The sequence below is a fragment of the Lampetra fluviatilis genome, chromosome 37, assembly GCF_964198595.1.
Source record: "Lampetra fluviatilis chromosome 37, kcLamFluv1.1, whole genome shotgun sequence".
Taxonomy (NCBI): Eukaryota; Metazoa; Chordata; class Hyperoartia; order Petromyzontiformes; family Petromyzontidae; genus Lampetra; species Lampetra fluviatilis.
In genome coordinates this window covers 3,724,113-3,750,636 of record NC_136311.1, presented here as the reverse complement: position 1 = coordinate 3,750,636, position 26,524 = coordinate 3,724,113, and the positions used below count along the sequence as shown (strand labels likewise).

General features: G+C 50.1%; 1 protein-coding gene across 5 annotated transcripts; it reads right to left on the bottom strand.

Annotated features, from left to right (window-relative positions):
* Positions 1-3,165: 3,165 nt before the first annotated feature.
* On the bottom strand, positions 3,166-25,618 carry RABEP1 (rabaptin, RAB GTPase binding effector protein 1). 5 transcript variants are annotated; one of them, XM_078873630.1, is made up of 20 exons: positions 25,453-25,618; positions 16,991-17,116; positions 16,030-16,254; positions 15,412-15,572; positions 14,579-14,698; positions 14,364-14,423; positions 14,076-14,211; positions 13,701-13,879; positions 12,467-12,574; positions 10,971-11,546; positions 10,436-10,540; positions 9,832-9,948; positions 8,400-8,498; positions 7,951-8,091; positions 7,368-7,557; positions 6,539-6,550; positions 6,388-6,443; positions 6,058-6,156; positions 5,452-5,568; positions 3,166-4,957 (listed from the first exon to the last, which is right to left on the bottom strand). In XM_078873630.1, exons 1-20 carry the CDS (start codon positions 25,499-25,501, stop codon positions 4,856-4,858), a joined length of 2,778 nt encoding a protein of 925 aa, XP_078729756.1. In that variant the 5' UTR covers positions 25,502-25,618; the 3' UTR covers positions 3,166-4,855. The 5 variants fall into 5 exon arrangements, with proteins under 5 accessions (XP_078729756.1, XP_078729760.1, XP_078729757.1 ...); XM_078873632.1 differs by having other exon boundaries at positions 3,168-4,957; positions 16,093-16,254; XM_078873634.1 differs by lacking the exons at positions 6,539-6,550; positions 25,453-25,618 and adding an exon at positions 25,315-25,393 and having other exon boundaries at positions 16,093-16,254.
* Between the last annotated feature and the right edge of the window lie 906 nt (positions 25,619-26,524).

Here is a 26,524-nt window from a genome sequence, read left to right as displayed (position 1 = left end):
CTCCAGAACCCATTACATTTGGTGTCAGAAGTGGGATCGCGCCTGGCTCCACTGCCCGCAGGTACCATTGGCTACTTCCTCAAAACTGCTTAAGCCTTGGAGAGGCCCGGTTGTTATTATTCGCGTTCTCCGCCCGCAGTGTGTCAGGATCCAGCATGGCAAGCGACGTTGGTTCGTGCACCTGTCACGTCTAAAACCTTACATTCAACCCTACACACCTCCTTCACTTCTCCGGGGCCGAGAGCGCGACATGTCTGACGAGCCGCGCCGCGATGATGCTGCTTCTAACTCTCGGGCAGGTCCCGCTGTTCCGCCCTCAGGTGGCTTGGGAATGAAACCCGCCACGGCCGACCCAGCGGGAACAAGCTTGCCCGCGGGATCAGCGACCCAGGACACAAGCGCAACAGCGGGTCGTCGGTCCCCTCCCGCCTCCGTCGCGACCGATGGACCTGCCACTCGGACTCGCTCAACTCAAACGATTTTCATGACCCCCGCCCACGAACTCTCGTCCCAATGCGACACCACTCACCTTGCCATCATGTATAGTGGGCGATTGGGGCGTGCGTTCATCCTGCATTTATGTGTTTATACAGTGTTGTTCTGCATCGGTGACCACAGGAGGGGGAGAGGCGCTTTCTTCTCATTTTTTTTTTCTTGATTTGTCACACACTCATTCTGATGGTTAACAAATAATTTATTGTACAATTGTATTTTTTTTTGACAGCCGGGTCGGCTGGAGGCTACATAGAGGGGAGTAATGTAGTGACATAAGAAGGGAGGGGCTGCTGGGGGCTCTGGGACCCTGGGCGGACCAGGCGCTTAAGCCTCTTGGCGCCAGGCGTTGGGTTCCCAGGCGCTTAAGCCTCTTGGCGCCGCCAACGGGGGGGGGGCTGTGTGTGCTCTGTGGGATGTCTGGTGGCGCACACGGCCCCACCCCTCGTTGGACTAGGCATAAAAGGGGAGCTCCCTGGACGATCAGGGCCAGTCGTAGCTCAAGACCCAAGACACAAGACCAGCCATCTGAGGACCCTGGGATGTTGTGAGAGCCAGTGGTGGGACTCTGGAACTCCCGACTCTACGACCTTGTGAGGGCGAGTTCCAGAGCGTAGCCAGAGTAGAGTATCTAGGCTGTGTACCTAGGCTGTGTACCTAGGTTGTAACAGAGTATCAGGACTGTTGGGAGTGTTGTATTGTAATAAAGAAGTTACCTCTACAAATGTCTCCGGAACCCGTTACAGGAGTGCAAAGTATAGGAAATGTAAACATTAAAAAATATACAAACAAAAGTAAACAAATTTTTTTATCTCACAGGATAGCTCTTAGCGTCTCTTTCAAAAGCGATCTGGTCATCACAAACGATAGCTCAACGAAGTGGCTTATCACGTGGAGATCTATAGCAGCCAAATAATCTAAATATCCCCAACACGTGATGTCCATTCTAAACGTGGGGGCACAACTCGGAAAACGTATCCCCGATCCCGCCAGGCCCATTGTAAACTCTACGCCAGTGGCTCTTTAACCTCGAGTTCATCCACACATCCCCTGGATTAGGGGGGGGGTGCGAGACACGGCCAGACTTTTTTTAAAGGTAAATCATCGAAAGACAAATTAAGCAGGGGCACGTAAGTTACACCGACTTTCAGTTGTTGCTTGGCCAGGCAAGTTGGTTCGTGTTGGTAACTCGGTAAGCGTGGAGCGTTGGCGGGGGGATGCGGGGGGCCCAACGATTCCAAACACGCGCCGTTGGTCCGACGTTTCATGTCGCGTCCGAGTGTTTTGTGGGGAGCGGCGGTGCAGCGGTTAGCGCGGTGCGCTACTGAACCCGGCGACCCGGGTTCGATTCTCGCTCACGGCCAACACCGGTGACGATTATTTGAACCGGTCCCGGGCCCCCCCCCCCCTAGGTCGACTCGGCCTCAAACGAGTACCTGGTGCGGTGTAAACATCGCCACTGGGGAGACAAAGGGGGCCGGGCGTGGTGTTGGCCACCCACCGCCCTCATGTGCCGTGGCGGCATTCATAGGTGCTCGCTAACAGCACTTGCCCCAAAAGTTTGTGAAGGCTACACGGGGGACATTTGTCTTTGCAGTCAGGCATTGGTTTCACGTAGCGTCTTAAGTGTTTTGTTCGTTGGCCACGCATTTCACGTTGCAGAGCAGTCGTGTTTTTTTCTGTCACTGCGACACAATGCTGTCCGTTCCCATAGCCCATTTGAAATTGATCCTGCACGGTGTCCACGTTGCCGCCACCCTCCCTCCCTCCCATGCCTCTCGGGGCGAGAAGCGCTGTTGCCTAATCCTTCAAAACAAGGAACATTGTTATACAACACGTAACGGTCGCGACCTTTTTGTTCAACTCTCACCATCGTTGCCTCACCAGTGTCGCGTGCCAAGCGGCCGCCGCATCTGCGCAGTGTCCCAATGGTTGTTATTCGAAAGCATGCGGGTGGCAGGGAAGGAAATGGCAAAACATCCGGCCGTCAGCAGTAGTGACTCGATGCTTTCGCGGTGTCCAGGGCCACGTGCTGCATGGCTGCTCTGGGGTCAGCTTCCGCTGCGCTATCACCGTGGGTCACGCGACAGCGAGTTGAGCAAACAGTTCACTTTCCCAAGCCAGTTGTGAAATCTCACTGGCTTCAAGCCGCACCACGACTCGCTCGAGTGCCCACGCATCTGCAGGATACGCAGGCCGTGCGGGATGGGAACGGCGCCCCGTTCCGAAACAACGCCTTGCGGCCACGACCACCACTTTGTGTGCGCGCGCCTGGCATGGAACGTAATGTTCGGAGACGTCTCTCTCCTTCCCCTGGCACCAGTGTGGGTGATTTTGGGTGTTAGAAGTTAGACATCTGCTCCAGATTAAAATCTGGCATTGTGACACGAGATGAAGTGTCCGTTGGGGACTTCGCAGAATACCAACACACCATGTTAAAGAATTTGGCCCTTGGACGTATTGTCACATACAGTACACACTTCAGAGACCACTTCGAGTGACCTCTTTTACCCAAAGTGGTGCTGTGCATTCCAACAATTCTTGTCGCGTGACGAACCGCCATGCAACATGTAAGACCACGATAAGTGATCAACACGCATCACGAAGCGGACTTTATTCGATGCCAACGAGGACCTGAGCAGAATCGGATTCCATAAATATTTTATTGATAGAAAACCAATGGTAGGGTAAAAGGTTCCCAAAATCAAGCGTTGGTGCGTTAAGTTGAATGTTGATTTTGGATAAAATGTGCAGATGCCTTAATTAGCAACAAGAGGAGATTAAACAATCATTTCCACCATCGGCGTGAACCTGTGACATGAGTTGCACATACTCATCACTGCCAGTTTTCGGCACTGGGATGACCCAACATGCAATGTGTGGTACATGTTTATTTTTCTTGCGAGGACTACAGGACACTTACAGATACCATTTTTACATATTTCAGTACCAATTCAGCAAAACATGGGTTATCTGAATGTAACTTGTCAGATTTCTCCCTGGGGGGCACGGGAGCATGTGCAGTGGGGGAGGGCGTCCATGGGTTACACAATCGCCTGTCGAAAGGGTCAAGACCTGACCCCTACACACGGCTTCCCCTACCCCCCCCTCTTAACAGCACGGGACCCACGAAGGGCGGTCAACGCGGTTAGAAAACGGCAAACTGACAATATGATTAATCGCCTTCTTGCATTTGTGCCAAGCTCGTGCGTGTGAATCACATTACAGAACAAGCGACGAGGCTTGGGGCTACTTGATTAAATCATTAGTCGGCGAATGCATCCAGTGCCCTGCATTTAAAACCTTTGTACAACCCCTTGTGTGATATTGTGTGCACTTATTACTACGCATTTCCCTGTAGACGCTCCTCTTCATGGTCATGCAGAACTGTGCGATTGTTACATGAATACGGAGCTTTAAATTTAGCTGAACGTTAGAATCGGTGAAGCTCACTTTCTCATCTTCCAAACGTTTTGACCGCCACCACACCCATGTGTTAAGTGCCTGTGGCCTTTAGCCCAATAGGGTATAGTGACTCTTAACAGTGCTGTCAATGCCGTTCCATCAAAAACCCCACAAATGCAACAATCAGTATCTACACCAGGGAACACGGATGTACTGGGGCACCGCATAGTCGAGGAAAACCGTCCGAATTGCACAAGAACGGCAGCATCGTTAGGATGAGCTTCACATTCACCGAAAACGCTGCTCAGTGGAGCAAACGTTGCCGCACACACGTGCGCACCGGGGCGATGTCACGACGCTGACTTCGTGGCCGGATTAAGACGAGACGGAGCCAGAGTGCGTTGGCTTCGGCGATGGAGCGGAAGAGCAATCAGTTTTACGCGTCAACACATCATTAGAGTTAAATAAATTACATAGCAGTTTTACCATCCTTCCCACGCACTACTCCCAATAATGTCACGAGGTAAGGAAAATGTATTTAAGAGGGGCCAAGGCAGGTGGGCCGAAGAGGGGAACCACACGCAGAGAATGAGTGCAGCGCTCTCGGGCCTGTGCTCCCAACGTCACCGCCACAAACTGCCAAGGCGAGAATTTTGTCGTCGGGTTTCTTTGACTCCTCCGACCTTAATGGGGCTGACTTGAGTGGCAGAACCGGCACGGTCAGTCTAGTGTAAGTGCGTGCAGGGGTCGGTGACTCGGGCTCCTCCATATTGCCCGCCCGCCCACTCGCGCAACAACAAGGTCCCATCGCAGTCCAGGTCATCGGCGAGTGGGGAACCACCCAAGTCCGGTTGCTTCGCCGAGATTCATCTTTTCGGAGACTCACGCCGCCACCGCGGGAGGGCCGGGTTCACGAGCCGGAACGGAGGTGCTGGACGGGAGGGGTGCGAGCACAGCGTCACGTGTCGGGGAGCTGGCTAACGTCCGACAGGTCAGTGCTGTTTAGGATCTCGCGAACCTGCTCCATTGACTCCATCTGACGGATCCGTTCGAGTTGCACCTGCGTGGAAACACGGCAGAAACAATTATTATGGTGCGGCGCCAACAGCACCTTTCACGATTATCTTTTTGCTCGAGACATTTGCCATGTTTATTGTATTTTCTAAAATACATAAAAAATGAACCACGCATTTTGCTGAACATCCTTTCCAAGACCTTACTTTTTTTCCTCTACCGATGACCGTCTCCGACACAACTCTAACCCCACTGTATCGTAGAGCATCTATAAATTGCACCGTATTATTTATTTTGGGGGAAAGGACAATTCTAAATAAATGCATTCACCGCACGCCCCTTCAGACACTGGCCACTTGCTCGTGTCCCAACGTCGTGTGTGATAAGAACTGTCGCTTGTTTCTACCGAATTCACCCACCTGGACTCCTACAAAATCCACACGGCCCAAGGGTCAACGCGGGAGAGACCGGAGCTCACTCACGACAGGCCCATCCTGGACTCGCCTGGCCAGCAGCGTGTGGCGGCATGCTCAGTCTCACCTGTAGTGTTTGGGAGAGCTTCACAAAGTCCCTCTGCACCTGCTCGCTCGTGTCCAGCTCATTCTGCAATCGCTGGGTCTTGCTCTTCTCCTCTCGGACCACTTCCTCCAGCTTGAGCTGTGGACAGAGGCCCGCGCGCAAGTGCATTCTGGGTAAAGCGGGTAGGATTGGCTGCGCGTTCACGGGTTACACTGTCACGAGTTTATTCGTTTCCCCCCTCCCTCTCGTCCCTATCTTTTCCAGTTTGACAAAGTTCAATATTGTTTTGCCAAGTTGGGATCTATAGTCATAATTTTTCGTCAATGAAGTGGCCCTGTCATTCATATTTTAATGTACATTTTATTTAAAAGTTTCGATAAAAAGTACAAAAAGTAAATGTTATTGCACTTTAAATTAACAACTGAAAGATGTCTATTTGGGGGAGAAACCACAATGTGTTTTTTAGACCATTATTATTTGGTTTTTAAAAGTCACCTCCAATCAGCACGGTTGGCTACCACTGACCCCTGCATCACATTCCCAGGGAGTGTGGAGCTCCGAGTGTGCGTATCACCCACCGGAGCTGGAGCTCCCCGCGATGTGTGTATCTGCGAGTGCGTCGCTCACCCTCTGCGCGTGCTCCTCGCGATGCTGCCCCTCCAGCTGTCGCCGCGCCTGCTCAAGCCGCTCCAGCTGCTGGCTCTTCTCCTGCACGGACTTCTCTAGCTGTGTGGCGCACACGGCACCGCCACGACAACTTATATAACAACTTCGACGACTGCAGCAACGCCACCGGACAGACAGACATGCCGGACCACGTGGTAATAACAGTGTGTCCTCAAACTGACGCGCGTGGATGCGCAGCGTCCCGTTTATAACCGGTGTATTTTTATGGCACACTTTGCCTGGCCAGGGCAAGGCAATGTCACCGTGCATGGCACCTGTGTGAACACGCACCTCCTCCTTCAAGCTCTTTAGTCGTTCCACCTCGGTGCGGATGCTCGTGATGGAGGCTGCGAAAAAGCACATGGACGGGTACGGTCAGGCACGCCTGGCTAGACGAGCACTGCCGCTTGCAAAAGCAAAGGTAAAGAAACTCCGTGGTTACCTTCTAAGACATCTGGGCCAATCCATACGGATCAGAGAGCAAGGAACGCAAGAACAGGCGAGAAGAAAGGACAGTATGATCAGAACGGCCGGGTGACAAAGACACAGGCGCAAACAGTATTTGTGGTTCTTTGGAACGCGTAGTTTTAATGAATTCCAGGCAACGTTAAGTGTCACGCGATGGATAGCAACAAATTAAGCCCCATTTTTGTCATCTCAATATTTCAGTATTTATTAAAACGGATAAAATATGAATTTTAAGGGATGTCAAGTCATGAATTCAGAGGCCCTCCTCCGACATGATACCAGACTATACACGAGTCTGCCCCATCCAACGAACAGCCCACATGCAGCACCCTTAGATTTTAATCACTTTGAAATTGAGATCGCTGTTCAGAATGCCGCCTCGTGATATTGGTGCGCGGTATGAACATGAGCAATGGGGAGACAAAGGTGGCCAGGGACTGTGCTGGCCACACCACCACCACCACCACCTCGTGCGCCATTCTAGCCTTCATCGGTGCTCACCAAGAGCACTTTCTCCAACAGTCTGTGTAGACTACACGAGGGAACGCTGTCTGTTTTAATACTTGTCAGTAAGCATCCGCTGATAGAGAATGGCTGAACATCCGAAGAGGGTCATGTTGAAGATAAGACAAAGATGATTTTGCAAGGGAATGTGGAAGGGAAGAGAGGAAGGGGAGGAAAAGGATCCCTTGTATGGGACTCTCCGTGAGAGACGCTGAACAGTGCCAAGATGGAAAGCATCTGTCATGGGCATCAACCCTCAGTTACGTGGATGACACAAGATGGACAGAAGCGGACGGTACCGATCTCCTCCTTGTAGGTGTCGATCTCGAGCTGTAGTGTCGACTCCAGGTTGTCCTTGGTGCCCTGCTCGGCCGTCAGCTGCTCGCGCAGGAAGAGGATCTCTGCGCGGAGCCGTTCCTCCGCATGCTCGCACGCCGTGCGCACCGCCACCACGTCCCGCCGGTACTGCGACACCAGCGCCTGCAGCTCCTACACCCACGGGGCAGAACCACCGTTTTGCTCAGTGGAGGATGTAACTTATCTATGTACGTATGTTCAACTTCTTTCGCGCCGTACGTAGTCAACCATGCTAATCGGAGGTGGGGGGGGGGGGAAGGACAACTAACTAAACACAAAGTAGTTCTTAAGAAATTAGTTTTCAATTTATATTTAAAAGCGCATAACCATTTAGTCTTCTACAGACCACCAGCTCAAAAGATGTGTGGCCATTTCATCAGACTACCAATGTGTAGCTATGCACGGACGGGTTTTTAGGGGCTGTCCGGCATATCACGATCGCACTACGGCATGTTGCCGTCATCTAGGCTGATGGGCGACGATGCGCTCCCGCCCCCTTTCGTCCGCATTCTCGACGCTGCTCACCTGCACCACGGATGGCATGATGAAGCCCTCGGCCTGCAGCAGGGACTGGTGCACCGAGTGCTTGCCTTGCAGGCTGTCGTTGTCCGCCTGCAGCCGCCGCAGCTCCTCGGCCACCTGCTCGCGCGACCTCGCCAGCACCGCCTGCCGGGCACACAGAGCACGGGGAGGCGTGGTGGCGCCCTCTTGAGCGACGGCACGGTGGAATTCTCGCTCTACAGGGACGAGTTGTTTAACTGCTATTCTGTGGGTCAGACGGTCGGTAAAGGCTCGGCGAGCCGATGTTTTGACTAAGGGTGGAATGGTGAGATTCTTTAATCGAATCGCCACCATAAATCGCGACAATTATTTGCATTTCGTTATTCGTTATGCCTTCAGTTCACGCAGTGCATCGTCAATCTTAAGCGCGTTGAGTAAAGTGCGTTTGCTCGGCATGTCCCGTAAGCGCGTACCAGCTGCTCCAAGGCCTTCTGCTGAGTTTCCACAAACTTCTGCTGCAGCTCCTGTAGCAGAGCCTCCGCCGTGCGGCACTGCTCCGTGAGCGCAACGATCTGAAAAGAGGGGCCCCAGTCAGTGGCTCCAGTAGCACCATCAGCAACAGCGCCATATCCTTGTCTGTTTACATGTTAGTACAATGGTCACCTTATGTTCGTTTAATATTTCGGTAACTTTATTTGTAACTGTACTCAGATCAGTCAAGGGATAATCTGCCCCAGCTTACTTTCGCTGCAGGGAGTTAATTATGTGGCATTGATTTGTGTTCGTGCAGTGTTTTTGCTTCCTCAGTGATGAAGTTGTTTTTGTTTTCATTTCTGTTTGCTCCATTGCTGTACTTAACTAGTTTTTTTTTCCTTTTGTCATGGTGGTGACCCAGGTCACGATGCGAATGAGTCTCCTCTTTCCTGGCCTCTTGACTCCTTGCCAAGGTTAAACAAAATAAAATTGACACTTGACCCTGCAGCAATAGCAAGAACCAGGATGGGCTAAGCCCACGCCCAACAAATGACAGCACTCGACCTGCTAATTATCTGTCCCGGCAAATCTGAACCTCTCATAGGACTGCTCCTGGAAATCAAATGGTTGCTGTATATTTCATAAATTGCCCATTTCAATATGAACATTTTTTTACAATTTGTTTCAGCTTTCAATAAAGTACACAACTTAATATTTCAACGAAAGTGCAGAGATTAGGCACCTTAAAAAAAGCCTTAACACACTCATGCAATACGATTCCAGTCGTTATCAGCAACGGTCATCAACAGGGGCATTTACCATGAGAATTAACTCTGGAAACTTGACACAGGGATGCTGAAGAGTGTATTCCATGAGCAATTATTGGTCTACACAGCACAAAAACCTCGGGGTGGTTATGTGACCTCTTCTCATCTGGGGGAAGCATCAATCAGATCTGTACAGAAACGGGCAACTACATTTTTGCTACAACCAAAAACGTGGCAGCAACGGTCGCAAGTGGCGACGACAACTGCCTTAACCGACTTTGGTCTCTTTCGTGTGGCTGATGTAGATGCAGAGCAACAACTACAATTTCACATTCAGGTGCTCAAGCCAGACAACCGCGTCAGGAGCAGCAGATCGTATCGCTGAGGTCTCCTTTGTATTTGTGGATCGGACATTGTGTTGTTATATGTTGTACGGTCCGTTCTGGATGACCACCGTCGCACACTGGAGACTTTTTACTTTTCAATTTGTGCATCGGGTATCTGCATCTGCCATGGTTGTGCAGTGGATGCGATTGAGAGTGAACGATAAGCTTCGTGGAAGATCAAACCCAGGAATATTCTGCGTTGGGTCTATCACGGCCGGGCATCATTCACGGGCTCCGGTGCATTACAGCCTCAGAAGAGGTGCAACGAGGTGGCATACCTGCTGCGCACAATCCTCTGCGGAGCGGCGAGATGCGTCCTCCAGCTCGTCGCGCTCTTTGCCCACCTTCTCCAGTTGCTCGTTGGCCTGGCGCAGCATGGTGTGCAGTCTCTTCAACTGCAACGTGTAAACAGCCACCGCCATCGGTTACACGCGAAAGTCGACGAGGCCTCCCGAGGGGCGACGTCGCGACGAGCCGCGAGCGGCACGGTCGTCCTCGGGCGAGTGACACTGCACGGGGGCGAGAGCTGCCGGAGAGACGGCAAAGCTCACCGAGGCTGGGCGATCTTTAAAATGTTGCTGGCCAATTTCTAGTTGAATGGATTGGGGACCAGTGGAGGGATCCGAGGATGGGCCGTGTGATCGAAATTTACGGTGGTGTTGTGGAGCATCATATTGAGTTGAGGCGAGATATAGGGGAGACCTTAAAAGGAGATCGTTGCGGTAGTTTAGGCAAAACGAGATGAAGGCACGGATAACGGTCTCGCAGCAAATGGGACAGGTAACGTGTATTTGGAAAAAGGAAATAGGCACAAATACAACACCACGAGCACTACAGGGAAAAGTACTGTGTTTAGAGCCACCAATCAAGAGGGCATCACACCTGGTCCCTGGTGTCCGCCTCCTGCGCCTGTATGGTCTGGAGCTGCTGCTCGTAGTTGGAGCACATGTCACACGGGCGCCCGAAATTGCTCGCCGCTTTCTGCACCTGCAAGCCGGAGCGAAGAGACGCACGGTGGCACCACCACACCGTCAGGACCCACACAGAGCTCCAGTGCTCAGCTTGCCAGGCTCGTGAGAGGTAGTGGCGACGGCTTGGGGAGGACAACCATGTCAAGCGCAACTACTATACACAAGCGTTATCAGCGGTGATCAACCCACTGTTGGGTGAAGACCTCGCTAAATCAGTTGCCATCTCTCACAATCCTGCTGCCACCCAGCACCTGCACCAGAGATGCTTTCATCGTAAAATCTCCACCGGATTATCCCATCTAGCGATGTGTCCTGCGAAAGCCGAATCACTGAAAGCAGTGGCAGCCAAAAAAATAAACATGCCCGATAGGGCATTCATCATGAAGGTGTTGCGATTAAATCAGATTGGGCGATTAACCACGAACGCAGAGGCGCAATGATCTCACCTCCTCCTGCAAGAGGTCCCATTCCCGCTCGCTGACCAACCGGTACCCATCAGGCAGAGCGCACAGTGTCTCCGTGGAGACCATGGTGACGGTGGAGAGCAGCGAGGCGGTCTCCTCCTGCTCGGGCGTGCGGGCCTTGATGGACAGCTCCTGCGCCCTCGTCAGCATGAACCCTGCGGGCCCCTGCACCACGGCAGCGCCCCCGTCAACCGAACTGGCACCCAGGGCCTCCACGTGCGGCGCCATCGACATCATCGAGTGAGCGCCGTCCGGGATGAAGTTGGACAGCTCGGACGTGACGGACGAAGTGTCGAAGCCTTCGAGGTCCAGGTCGGCGCTCACCATGGGGCCAAAGTCCATCTCGTCGAGGTTGCTGTCGGAGCCAGATTTCTCCGCCGCCGTCAGATGCTCGTGGGGAAGGGCGGCCTGGGCGCCGTTCGGGTCCGGGGGTGGCAACGCGTGCTCCCTGGCCTCTGACCCTTCCACGACCACCCTCGCCCCCAGACTGTCGGACGACTGCACGCGCCGCAAGCCGTCGCTGCCCGGGCTCGCGGACTGCGGCAGCGGCGTTCGCACCTGTCAAATCAACCGTAAAGATTTTGTAACACGTGAAATATTACCGTATTTCTCTAGATGACAAGACACAATTCCCCCCCCCCACATTTTAAAACAAAAGTTGGAAGTGCGTCTTGTAATCTGGTAAGTGTGTGTGTGCGAGACCACATTTATATAACTTTCTTGACACTGGGTACAAGTTTGGAGCATGTCTTGCTCTCCCACAGCATCTTATAATTGGGAGAATATGGTTCACGTTTTTTTACATTTTAAAGTACAGTAAAACCTTGGATTGCGAGTAACTTGGTCTGCAAGTGTTTTTCAAGATGAGCAATTTTTTAAATAAATATTAATTTGATAAACGATTGAGGTCTTGCAATACGAGTAGTACGTGTGTACGCTTTGTCTGCCGAGCGTCACGTGATCACAATTGATACACCAGTGCTTTGAATTACAAACACGTTTCCGGAACGAATTATGCTCGCAATCCAAGGTTTTACTGTACTTCAATTAGTGGTGCCTAAATACAGTACTTCCTACATCAGATTCTTATACAAGTGAAAATTTGTTACACCAAGCACAAATACCGCATTGGGTGCGGGCGGTTCATTGGTCAGGTCGTTTGGATGTGTGAATTTGTACTCGGGTGGCAGGGCGGCAGGGCGGCAGGGTGGCGCAGTGCTAACACTTGTGCCTCACAGCAAGGACGACCCGAGTTCGACTCCGGAATTTTCGCTGCACAGTTTGTACGTCGTCTCCCTGTTCTGCCTGGGCTTCCTCTGGGCTCTTCAGTTTCCTCCCATAACTCAAAACCTACAATGTCATTGGCGTTGGCCAAACATCCCAATAAAAGACCCCCCCCTGAGAGAGAGACTTCGGACTCATTTTCAGTCATTATATGAAACATTTGGATTTCCGTGTGAGGCGCCCCGGCAGCTTACGTCGTCCACAGAAGCAGAGAGGCTGGACTTTGGGTGGGATTCATTGGTGACGCTCGCCGCAGCAGCTTTAACTTTCTGCCTCTTCTCCTGCTCCCTCTTCTCCTCCACCTGACATTGCACACGTGCACGGCCGCACACGCACGCACGCTTATAGCACCACGTGTCCACGCGAAAAAGCGAATAACACGTTTGACTTTTGATTCTTTATGAAAAGGCAGTCAATCGTGACCACGCAAACACTCAATAATAACTGCTCCTCGCAAGCAGAGGGGGCATCATTTAAATAAAGTTCACTTGTTAAGGCCCAATAATCTCTCAGAAGTTTACTTAACCTGTACAGGTAAGGTCTGTTTGTGTGTCAATCAAAGTGTTTACATAATCTCACAAAAGTACCTCCGGCATTTAATCTACCTTGGACACTGTGGTCCACATTAAATGGCATCTGCACGTCTCACGGCAGACCCGCCCACTACGGCCTTCAAGAGTGGAAAACTCAAAGAAGGCCGAGCGTGCGATTGCAGAAACACTGAGCAGAGACCATCGGCCGCAGTTTAGTGAACTCAGAAAGTTTAACAGTGGCACTGAAGTAATCCACCACACATCAACTCAACTATTTTCTGGTAAACTAATCTGAATATAGACCTACATGTAACTTGTTAATCATTCCCTCCGGGTGGTGGGGGTAATTTGACCATACTTCATCAGATTTGTCAGTGTGGGTTGGGGAAGATGAGGAGCATGAGTGCATGAAATTACAGCACAACTGATTCCGCTATACTGCCCTCTGCTGCCCAGAATGTAGCCCCACACACATACAGTAATCTAAGCCAACCAGCTAACCAGACCCAACTGCCAGAAAACCTCCCAGATGGGAAGTCAGGAAGTGCTACTGTGGTGATGATGGTAGTGGTGGTGATTGTGGTAATGGTGGTAACCACAGCATTGGTGATGGTGACAGTGGTAGAGGTGGTATTGGCGGTGGTGGTTTTGGCGTTGATGGTGGTGGGGATGATAGTGGTGGGGATGATAGTGGGTATGGTGGAGACAATGGTGGGTATGATGGTGAAGGTGGTAGTAGTAGTGATAATGGTGTTAATGGTGGTGGTGTGGAGGTGGCGTTGGCAGCACTGTTGGCAGTGGCAGAGTGATGTTGGTAACAACGGTGGTGGTGGCGGTGGCAGCACTGTTGGCAGTGGCAGAGTGATGTTGGTAACAACGGTGGTGGTGGCAGCACCTGCTCCTTGCGCCGGCGCACCTCCACCTGCCGCAGCTGCTCTGCGGTGAGCACCGCCTGCAGACGCCGTGCGTCACGCACCAGCGCACGCTGGCTCTCCAGGAACTGGTCGTTGGCACGGTGCCACGTCTGCTTGAGCTGCGCGTGCTGCTGCTTCTCCAGCTCCAAGAGACGGCACACTGCGCGGCACGCACACACGCACCTCTCCATAAGCCGAGTTACCCCTCAAACCCAACGTGTGCCGATTCCAGCATTGGCAATCACGTGCTAAGCAACATACTTAGAACACGGTGACGCGATTACGCGACTGTTCAACTACGACACCACTGTCAGACTGGCCGTCTGCCACACGAAATGGCGTGTCGGGATGCGTACCCTCGTGCAGCTCGCGACGCAGCCTCTCGGCGTCCTCCTGCAGCACGGTCTTCTGCGTGTTGAGTACGGCCACGTACATCTCCAGGTCGGTGCGGCACGCCTTCTCCGTCTCCAGGTAATGGTTCAGCTCCTTCACCTGGCCACGGCGCACGAGGAGGAGACAAAGAGCGGGGGCAGCCCCAGCGGAAGGAGTTACGGGCGGCGTCAGACGCGCACACAGAGTCGGTGAGTAAAATGCGCGGATTCTCGCGCAGGCCAAGTAGAGAGAGCAGCAAGCGGAGCACGCACCTTATCGCCCAGTTCCTCGCGAGACTCGGCCTCCTCCGCCTGCGACGCTGTCTGCGATACCTGGGGATGGATGGGCAGTGGTTGGAGCGCAGCGACGCACAAAGCTCAAATTGTCTCGCCAGCGGGGACTTACACAGTGCCTATGTGCAGGCTCTGCCATCGATCCCATGGCACGACAGGGGGCTTGGGTTCTCGGCACGAGGACAGGGGCTCACCCGCGAGTCTTCGAGCTGACGCGCGTGCTCCTGGGCGGCTGTCAGTCGCGACTTAAGGCTTGAGATCTCCTGCTCCATCGGCATGACGACCGAGCGCAGCTTCTCCGCATCCTCCTGCGCCTGCGGTTGCCACGGTGACAGCTCTCGTCATCCGCCTCCCACGAGCACGTCCCAGACGTGGACCCCCTCCATTAACGCCGCTTGCCAACATCGTCAACGTTCCTTCATTTGCCCTTCGTAAAGCCGACCATCATCCTCGGCGCTAAAACACTTTTCGCGCTCCTGTGTCACCACCAATAAGCTGAAGAGATCATCGTGCCCAATGCTGGTGATGTCACCACACCTCATCATCGCTTATTTCCTTCTGTTGAATAGTGCATTTATGATTAATTAACATCCACCCTTCCCCACATTTGTAGAAATAACCAGCAGCATTATCATCATTTATTTCAGTCCACGTTCTGTCGTTCATTGGCTGTGTCATTTAAATGATACGAGTGGTTAGCATAATGTGCAAACCTCCCCCCCCCCCCCGACACGGCATGGGGAGACCTTAATCGAGCAGTAAATTTAACTTTGAAACTATTTTTTATTTGATCAGGTTAGGACCACTGAGCTGTACAGATAGCTCTTTTGCAGAAGTGCCCTGGCCACAAATGATAGCTCAACAGTGTCATATTACGTGGAAATGTATAGCAGCCAAATACTCTCTACGGATTGACAATGGGTTGCAAGGGATAGCATTTCTAACAATTAATATAACACTTCCTTTCTCTCCCGTACCCCACTCCCTCTGGACCTGCGTGCCTGCAGCCCACCCTGCCCCATTGTACCTTCTTCATTTCCGTCTCCAGGTTCTCCTCCTGGGTGCTCTCAGCCAGCTGCCGACGGAGGTCCGCCAGCTCGCGCTCCCAGCTCTCTCGGTGCTGCGCCCACGACGCTCGCTCCGAATCCAGCTTCGCGTGCCACTGCATCTCGTAGTCTCCCAGTGTCTCTGTGGCGCGCGCACAGCACGGCACCCGCACCACGTTATCGACCAGTTCGACACAAATAAAGACAAAGATCTCCCCCACAGCTATGTAAGATGTTGGTGCAAGTGCTGTAAGCGAGCATCTATCAAGGCTGGCTTGACAAACGAAAGTGGTGTGGCCAGCACCCATATAACAGGAAAAACAACAGCTACCATTCGCCACAAAGGGTGAACTTACAAAAACACTAAAATATGTTATCCTACAATTTCCTCTCCCAGGGCATTGCAACCCTTTGTTCGAGAACGGCCTGCAGAAACGGATATCAGAGATACCTCCGAAAAACATTCAAGTGACATCTGGTCCAGCAGCACCAGCTCTACCATACGAGAGACATACTAATATGTTTTAGTCAAATTAGGTGCAGAACAAAAAAAATCTAGTAATGTGTGTTTTGTAACTAGGCTGAAACCATGGACTCACCACACTGCCTGGATTTTAACCCAGGATTTCGGCGGTGCCAGCTCGACGCTCCGACACACTCACCCTTCATGGCGGCTTGCAGCGAGGCCACCTCCTCCTGCCACTGTCCGCGGACGTGGTCCAGCGCCTCCTGTTTGGTGCTCTCCGTCACCGTGGCGACCGCTTTGATGTTCTCCACCTCCTCCTGCGCGGTCGTCAGCTGTGCTTGGCTGTGCTTCAGTTCATCTGTGTGCCGGCCGCGGCGGACACACCAACACGTGCTTGGTCACCATCGGCCAGCGGTTACACACTCTTGGCTGTTGCTTAGAAGCCTTCTGCCTCCAAATTAGGTTATATCAATATTAAGACATCATCTTGGACATGGTTGGTGATTTTACGATGCCTCGCCGTCATTTATTTTCTTCTGCTGGATCCAAAAGTTGTTGTAAAGTTGACAAGCAGACTTCCACTGTCTGATCATCCACTACAACCATCCGGCTCCAGGAGCATGCATTTACATCATATTCAACCTCATTAATCTTTGGAAAATTAGCACTTCGAGCACTGAGCAGTGTGCGCACATATACAGCCATTTTGTCAATCCACTGCTGGATGACGGCCTCCACAAACCACGCGGGTTGTGGGGGGTATATAGCCCTACAGGCAGATCGCATAGACGTCGCAGCAGAGAAGTAGAATACAACAATGAAATGTGCCACTCTGCCTTTCGCTACCCAAAGCATAGGCCCCCGCGGCACACAATGCCCGTTCAGCACTGTGATCGCCCCTCCAAGCGCTTATCCAGGCTCAACCCTACTTAGCTTCCAGCATCAGATGATACCGGGCGCATTACGGGTGAGTAGGTCATGCGTTTTCCATTGTGTGCAGTACCAAGGTGAAACATGCGGCCCCACTTAACGGCCAGAAAAGCAGACTATGCCACCACTGTCCGTGCCATCTCTGTCTAATGCCGTCTGCTCACCTTCCTTGGCGAGGTACAGCTCCTTGAACTTGGCTCTCTTCTGGCTGAAGTCGGTCTCCAGCTGCTGCTTCTCCTTAAGAAGCAACGCCTGGCTCTCCTCCAGCTCGCGGACGCGCCGCTGGAGCTCTGTGAAGGCAGCGGAGGGCTCCTTGTAACTCGCAGCCATCGAAAAAACAACTTCAGTCGCAGAGCAGCCTCAAGAGTGGCGGCTCTCATGGGCATATAAATATTGACCCATTGTTCATGTTTCAAGTTTATTTTTGTATAACCAGGTGAGAGCACAAGGGCTCAGAATAGTCTTCAATTGCCAGATACCTGCGTTCCTTGACTGGCGATTCCACGCCTTGTAACTTGGGACGTAACAATTGACCCAACAACGCAATCTTTTGAATGATCAGATCTATTACTTTTAATATCGTGTTTTACACGATCATTTGTCATTGTCATCTGTGTATTCTTGTACCTTGCAAAGTCTTATATTGCTCCATAAGCGTAAACATCTTATGAGTATAACACATGTCCATTGTTTGCATATGATCTTCATAAATCTTCAAGAATACATTCTCACATGCACAATTCCACTCGTGTATCTTGAGCAAAACAATTAGTTCAAATGAATAATGATGCAACTTTACATTTCAAATTGTTACAATTTTGAGGGCACAAGTGAACTTAACTGCTTCTTGTATTGCTTGCACTATCGCATTTGTATATTCTGTCTCTGGTTATCTTCCTTTTACAGTTTTAATTTTCATAAAACAATATTCTCACAAACACGGCTCGGTGCGTGCATCTTCAAATTCCTTTTTTAAATGACAAATCCATGAGCAGTCACATTCCTAGCAGCTTGCAGTGCATAAGCCTGGGCGTGTCAAAGTGCCTGCGGCCTGTGTTGGGTCTAACGCGGTGACGTTCTCAAAGTGGCCGCTTCGTGAAGTTAAAGAGAAGCCACGGTCTCATTTTGTCCTCATATGGCGGAGAAGACCGACAGAGTAGGGGAGGTAGGAGGCCGTGTGTTTTACACAAACACACGCACGGGCGGCTTGTTCGAGCCGTTTTGCTCCGGGTTCCGTTATCTCGACCGTGATCATGGGGACTGAGAGACCCAGGTGGTCCCCGATAATGATAAAAACTCAATCACATGTCGCAAGTCACAGTGAAGACACGGACTAAGTTTTCACATTTTGGCATGTTGAGGCCTGTGACAACTTACCTTCCCGCACCCAACCTCAGTGCTATTGTAGGAACTAAAGTGATTCTGGGTCATAAATCAAATCAAGAACAGGTTACGTCTTGTTTTTAGACTCGTTTGTACCAGGTTTCTTTTTGAAATGTTTGGTACGTAAAGTTCGGATAAAATTTTAATGTTACTTGCATGCCTCTTAAATAATAGATTCCCATAAAATTATAGTGACCGAACTCGGAGAGAGCAAGACTTTGAGGCACTTCTTTTATTTAATGATCACCATCGGGATAATACACCACCCCTTGTCGGCCTGGCGGCAGCGAGGGGCCAGTGTCCTGCTCCCGCTGCTCCGCAGGTGCCGCAGCCTCGGGACAGATGACCGGGGTCACGGATGCCGGGGTTGTTGGTGGGGTGACGTCCCCGTCGTCTTCCGAGGACACTACCGGTGGGCTCTTCCTTTTCGCTGCTTTTAACATGACGAATTTTCTTTTATATTCTTGGTTCTTTTGGTAAAGTCACGTAGAAGGGAAATAATAAAAATAAAACATAATCAAATAAAGTTGTCACGACGTTTCGGCCACAACGCAAGCAGCCGTCCTCAGGTGAAGAACAGGGCTGTCGGAAAGACAGCATCCTAATGAACACTGCTAAGCTTGGCAGCGTATTTTTAAGCTGGGTCGGAGGAGGAGAGAGCCTTGACAAAGGAGTTTGCATATCAACAGAGGAATGTCTTTCTAACAGCCCTGTTCTTCACCTGAAGACGGCTGCTTGTGTTGTGGCCGAAACGTCGTGAGAATGTAATGTTTTATTATTATTTTATTATTTCCCTTCTACATGACTTTACCGAAAGAACCAAGAATATGAATCCATGCAGTCACGAAAGCTTTAAATCAGAATTTTCTTTTTCTTAGCACTTCTGACGCCCAATGTAGTGACTCAACTCGGAGACAGGAAAACTTGGAGGCACTTCTTTTATTTAATGATCACCATCCGGATAATACACCCTAGGTGGGTACACACTCTACAGTCGCTAGCCTATACACAACTCTACGTGGGTACACACTATTACTGTTGCTAGCCTACACACAACACTAACCGTCTAACACTGACGGCGCTGAACGGAGACAGCCAACAACTATCGAGCAGCGCAATATCGAGTGAAGGCGGCAGCGACGATGGCGACCAGACGACAGCGACGAGATCGTAACGACGATCCCACTTCCAGCAACAGCCCCGAGGTCCCTCACAGGGGCCCTTCTTTTACTCTCAACGGGGCCTCGCTCCGCCCCGGCCACGCCCCCTCTCTGGAACCTACTCGCGGGTTCCAGAGGCTTTCGATGGGCCCCCCTCTGTGACCTTTCCCCTAGATGTCCCCCTCTAGTGTATATCGTGGCCTGCTGACTTCAGTTATGCCGTACACCGCAGTTCCCCTTTTTCGCCAACAGCTAGCACTATGTCACTACACAATGATCCGATATATGTATCATGAGCATAATGAATCATTACATGCCTACTATCCACACCTTAACATGTGGCATAGGCATTTCCACTTTCCATAATAATAGGCATGCATTAAAACCAGCCCATCAAGATAGGACTAGGGCATGCAACTCTATTCTTCAGAAAATCTCATCTCTAGGGGCATTATAGGGACAGCACATCTCTCCGTCCATGGCGATATTTTACTTCATAACCAACAATCTGGCGGTTAGTGTCCCCTGAACTAACGACATAAATAATAACCCCGTAGTGGGTCGCACTGTATCATCTGAAAACTCTGCTACGCTCGGGAATAGTCTACAATCACACGGTGTTCCTGAACCCAAGGAAAAGCTCAACTCTGGTCGCAGCCATCAACAGAGAGCTCTACGGTCCCAACTGCACTCTCCTCTGGAATTCTGCTCCGCGCATTCACGAGCAGCTTAGCGGTTCTGAACGAACACAAGAGGAAGCAGTGTTGAAGAAAAAGACCTCGTTGGCGTGGATGTTATTTAATGTATTCACGGTGAACTGGCTCTTAGACTTGCTGAAACAGACCGACCGCCAGAATTTTATTATGACCGAGGGGCTGGCTGTGAGAGACCCAAGAGAATGAATGGCAACATTGCTATGTTGTCATTCTCACTGCTGTAATCTAGCACCGAGAGCTCCGTTGTCCAGTTTTCTGGAATAAATAAACTTGATAAGTGTACCCAACAGTGCTCACTGATCACCGGCCACCCCCGCTCAATTGTGGTATTGCGTGGAAAAGTGGTGGTGTCGTGCACAATCTGAGAAGCTCTCTACCCACTCTACCCGCATGAGAACTTACACTTGCCTCTACTTGACAAGGCACTACACCCACTCATCATTCCCAAACATCCAGCCATACCAGATTGTCGAGGCGCACACCCTTGACATTAGCTATGCGGCCTGTCATACACTTAGTGGATTTCACGATTATGATATTGACATGACGAGTGTGCTGCACTGTACATAACTCTTTCAAAATTACCAAATGCTTCGCATACCTTTAGTGCCCAGATGTGTAGGTGTGAGAATTGAGCGCTTGATGCAATTGAATAGAAGCTCTGCTGGCTGCATTAAATCATCACTCAGCAGGCTGATTAGATTACGAAGAGTATAGCTTGGTTGGCCCACTCATGAATGTTTCATTACGAGGAGGCTCAACGTTCAGCAAAGTGCAGGCTCCATCAATGCCAATCAGTCTCTTTGCCCTCTGCTTTAAAAAAGGGACCACCGTCTGAAATGTCAACCTATTGTATATACAGTTCTGTTATTGCAGTGTTAATGAACATGCCGAGTGTGTTTGATTTCACCATCATTATCATCATCCGTGGTTAATCCACTGCTGGATAAATGCCTCCTTAAACCATCGCCATCTCTGTACTGTAATAATCCACCGAGCACTTATGTACACAAGCAGACTTCATCACTCCATATCCTCGGATGGACGTCCTCTCTGACGCGTCGCATTCCTTGACTGCCACTGCCCTGTTATTCTTGACCATCGGCCATCATTCCAACTAACCAGGTGTTCTGTACAAGCCCAGCTTTACGAACAGCTGAATTGTATTTGTGGCTAGTAAACTGTGGCAGCCTCACTAGACCGAACACCCTCTTATGCAGCAGCCATGACTTCTCTAGAGCACCGATGTTCCAATTATGAGTTAACAGACAAAAAAATATGAGGAGACTGTAAGACATCGGAGGACTTTCTCATCATCATCATCAGCAGCAGCAATGGTGAATTCACCACTGGATGAAGGCCTCCAATACCCACAATCTCACGATCCTGAGATAATAATAATCCACTTTACATGAGCCGATTTCTTAACTACGTCTCATTGGCTGACGTCCTTATGTCCTCTTGGCTTCGACTCACACTTTCTCTTCCAGATAATCAAATATTCAGAACAATTTTCAATAACAGACCGTGGCCAGAAGTTCAAAAATTGTCACACGAATTAATGAAATTCCTTACAGGGGGCAGGGCCATAAAAGCAGTAACCAAAAGTATTTTCATCATCTTCAATGATGGTTTAAGAGCCAATATCAATTGCACATTACATGTTACCAGAGGCCCACCATTACATTAAGTCTAATGCTCATGCCTTGGGGCAGGCACTTTACATCAGCATCGTAACGCCACGTGTATTATTTAATGGTTTGTCTAGCTGTGGCCATGAGTGCAATTTACCGATTGTTAGGGGCACATCCACCCACAGCCAGCAAACGCAGCAATCCACTGCGTCGACTAGCACACACCCTACTCGCCAGCCTACACCACTACACGTTTCTAGAATCGTCAATTAATGAGACGGCCCTTGTCACAATCGTCTGGGTTTATTTCCCATCGTGAGCAGCACGGTTCCAAAAGAGGGCTCACCGAGCGGCTCTCCTCTGATTACACCCCACCTAGGGGTCGTGACCTACGCCGGGCAAGCGGGTTCAGGGTAGAACGCCAAAAGGAGTTGGGGATGGAAATACGAGTTAATAATTTACCAAAGAATAAAAATGTTAAATTCCAAGTTATTATTGAGTAAAATGGGAAATGGAACTGCTGTTGTGCCAGTGTGTGTTAATCTTATTTGTATTCGGTTTATTATGCATGTAATGATTTATCGATTCTTACATGCAATACATCCACATCATAAGTAAATGTTACCCTTGGACTCCCTGCCCCTGTTCCAGTCCAAGATCAATATCTTGCCGTTTTCCCTTCTGACTACGACACGACTCTTGATCTCTATAAAATAACTATGCCAAACATTCTGTACAGTGTCCTGGGAAGTGGTAAAATTTAGATGATATACAAATCAACATTGTAATGTGTATTCATGTCAGGTTTCACTGTAGGAATGAAAAGCTGTGCTCAAACACAAAGTACTGTGGACAGGGTTGCCCTACAAGCCTCTCAAGCCAACAACACACACTGCACTGCAAATTACCCACACGATCCTTGCCAGTAAAGCGATATATACAGCTCTTATGCTGCTATTAATGGTAACATGTGGTTATACATAGTAGAACCATAACCCTTTAATAGTGTTCATCCCACAAAACTGAACAACCACGTGCATATAGTCATACGCACTCAGAAGTGAACAAGACAACATGTCCCCAGTTGCTTACACTCTTCACAAGTAAATGTTTTTCCCAAGCTAATTTTGTGTCCTACTTTTAAATAATCTGCAGCATTGCCCTCAAACATTGGCTACAGCTGAAGAGAAAGTGAAAAAGCTCTACCCTGTTGACATTACAGTATCTTGTCCTGACGTGACGCGAGATAATGATTGCATCACAAGCGTTCTAAATCATCTGTTATAACACAAAGAGCCTTTGGGCCATTCATTCTCTCCTCTTACAATTCCAGTGAAAACCTGGCTTTGCTCCGATTGCTCACTTTTGACCGTTTCGCATGAATTATCATAGTTAGCAGACGTACGGCTGTGACAAGAATTGAACACAAACAGAATGGGTGGGGAACCTCCAGCCCATGATAACATTAGGTCTACCATTTCAAAACGGCCTGTAAATGATATCCATCAATACTACAAGTACCTGAGTTGCAATAATTGGGTAGGTGGGGGAATGTGAGGAGACAACACTGTATTTATAATTTTAGCATGCTCAGTCACCTCTAAAAGTTAACCATATACATTGTTAGTTATTGTTTTATAACGATAAGGTTCATGTTTGAGTGTGGCTGCCTGCCTGACGTCCTATACGGAAGTGCTATTCAGCTCCCAGTTAGGAAATGCCTCCCCAACTCAACCAGTCCTATAGAAAGATTAGCCCCTGCCAAGGAAAATGATTTACCTACCACCACTGGCTCAGGGATGCCAATGGTGATGAGCGCTTGTCCCACGCTCGCCAAAGCAGTGAGAGAATTGATACTTTCTCATAATGACTCCTCACATAACACAACCATTATGAGTATTAAGGTAGTGGCGCAGTGGTTAACGCACCGTGCTATGTACCCGGGGAGCCAAGTTCAATTCCCAGCTATGGCCAATATCAGTGGAACGTGATATCAGCACCAGCCCTTGGGCCCAACCCCTTCACCAACTTGCACTGACTGGCATCGTGAAATATGGTCAAACAAGGATTCTGACCGACACAGCGTCGAATGTCTCTCATACAATGATTAATTAATGAAGAGCTAAAAATATAAACTTCCATTGTGTATTGTAAAGTGTCATTGTTGGTTTCAGCAATTACCCCAAGAAGAGGCTCTGTGATTTTCGGAACATTTCATATTGAATCGTTATTCAAAACTTGAGGCATTATTCGAGAGGCTTGAGACAAGTTTAGTCCTACCTTGCTTATCTGTGAACTCCCCCCAATGTGGCTGGAACCATGTGCTGTATTACAGACATGAATAATATACTCTGCCTGGCCGTTGTAACTCGGCACCCTCGCTCCAATTATCCTGTATCCAAGGCACACCTCGCAAGTTGCTTAATAATACAGCAAAACTCCCCCGCCCTACAATAGTGGCAACCACACTGCATGAAGATTCCCTGCAGTTAAAGAAACGTATCTTATCACCAGACTACCAAAATGTTCACACATTTCCAAGTTCAAGTTTACAAAGGCCCTACAAGAAACATATAAAAAAAACTATCATAAAGTCATACCACACATCATGATCGTTTTGAGTTGATATTTCGATGACACGTGGGTGCAGTTAATGGTGGATTGCCGATGTCTCCCTGTAGCTCCCAGAATATCCCTCGTCCGCGCACGACGAGTATTCATATCGGCATTAAATTGCCACGTGAGGCTACGAGGCTTGACCTGATCACCACCTGGACCACGAACCTCGCAGTCTCAGCTTTTGGCGTAAAAAAAACCTACAGCATCACCTACTGCCTGGGCAATACATTTGTCATGAATTGAGTACTGTACAAGATAAATGTCTTGCATCTTGCTGGGTTATAATCGGCGTATTATTTCCATTGCCTCAAATTAGCTTAGTTCGAGCCTTAATCTAATAATTTCCAAGACCCTGAATCTTGAATTTACAATGCAGGATTATTTGGTGTATTTGTACAGGAGATGGCTTAGGGAGGCCTCAATCCAGCAGCGGATTGACCATGGCTGATGCCGAATCATGAATCGCTTCCAAGCAACAGCAATCGCTTGCCGCCTGAGCTATCAATTTCAGAACTTTGGCAGAATGAGTTGATGGACCAGGTAGGGAATCGTGAGACTCTCAAATCTCGCTGGAATGAGAGGTGGGAGTTTTTTTTTCTCACTCTCCAGGTAACCCGGTTTCCTCAACCACGAAGCGAAAGTCGTAACGGATAATGAAACCGGCCAAACATCGCAATGCAGAAGGAACCTCCACAAATGCCTTTGGACTGGGTGAAGATTCCCTCGATTAGTAATAACGTTACCGTCAAATAACATAGAAAATGTAATACATTATGCATATATGTCCAGTATCGGCTTTTATCCACCATGTCCTGTATACCACTAGACGCAGAGAGCTTCGTCTCGGCAACGTTTCAAAGGTCGATGTTTAAAGAACACAATTGAATGACAACCGGAAATAAAACAGCACGCGGAGCACTACGCTCGGGTCACGGGTCTACCCACACGATCCCGACCGCCGGGGTGAATCACCGACCTGGACTAGTGGGGGCGGCCGGGTCTTGGGGCACCTCGGCCGGCCGAGACGCGGTAGGCCGCATGGTGGTCGGGTCGGGAGGGGCGCTGGGGCGAATGACAGGGGGTTACACGTCACGCCGCGGCCCCCGCTACTCACCGTCCACATTTGTCCCGCAGTTCCCTCCGCCGATCGCCTGATCTGCCATGCCGCCGGGTTCAAGGCTCCCCTATCGCCGCCGCCTCCTCGCTGATACCGCCGCCGCCGCTGCTGCCACCCCAACTACCGCCACCTCCTCGTCCTCCGCCTTGAAGCGCGTCCAGGATCTCACCCCACACCCCCCCCCTGGCGCAAGCTCTAGTTGACGGCGCCGGCGCACGTGACCCGCGAGCTCGCGCACGATTGGACGCGATCCGCCGATGTGTACGTCAATCGACCAATGGCACGAGCGCACTACTTGGGCGATGCCCAAGTGTGCGACTTCGTAGGGGTGCTCGCACAGTGTTTGTGAGTCGACGGGACCGGTGGGGGGGGCGATGGGGGGGGGGGCACACAGTGCGCATGCGCCGCTTGGGTCGCGCCACGTGACGAGCTCACGCGAGGCGTCAGCTGTGCGTCACGTGGTGATGACATTCATCACCACAGATGTGCCATAAAGAAGGATGCTTGCCTGAAACGTCGCCTATTTTACATATTTTTTTCTCTCTTGTTGTTGCCTGAAACGTCACCTATTTTATATATTTTTCTCTCTTGTTGTTGACGAAGGTGTTGATATATTTGTATTTTTTTGTACTTGTGCACTACTACCAACGCAGCAGCAGCAGTGTCACCAAATAATGTGTTCAAATAACAGGCTGGAACGATTCTATAGTTTTGTTTAATCTCGCCTCCTGATTGAAGCACGTTTAAGGTCATCGCCCATGGTCAATTCACTGCTAGACGAAGCCCTCCCCCCTCCTCCCAAACCAGGGAAACTGATTAGTAAATGTTGTGGGTTTACTCTGCATCACACCGGTTAGCTGGACTAGTAACTAATTGGCATGTTCTGTTTACGTGACAAACCTTACTAATTTGCTGTCGGGCGGTGGCGGGTTTCACGACACATTTATATTTTCGTGATTTAACCAAAAAAAAACCTCTTATGGATCTCTCAAATTAATATCTACACGTGCATGGGATTGCGTTGTGACATTCTCGATACCTGTTGTGGATTTTGTACGGTCATGTATTT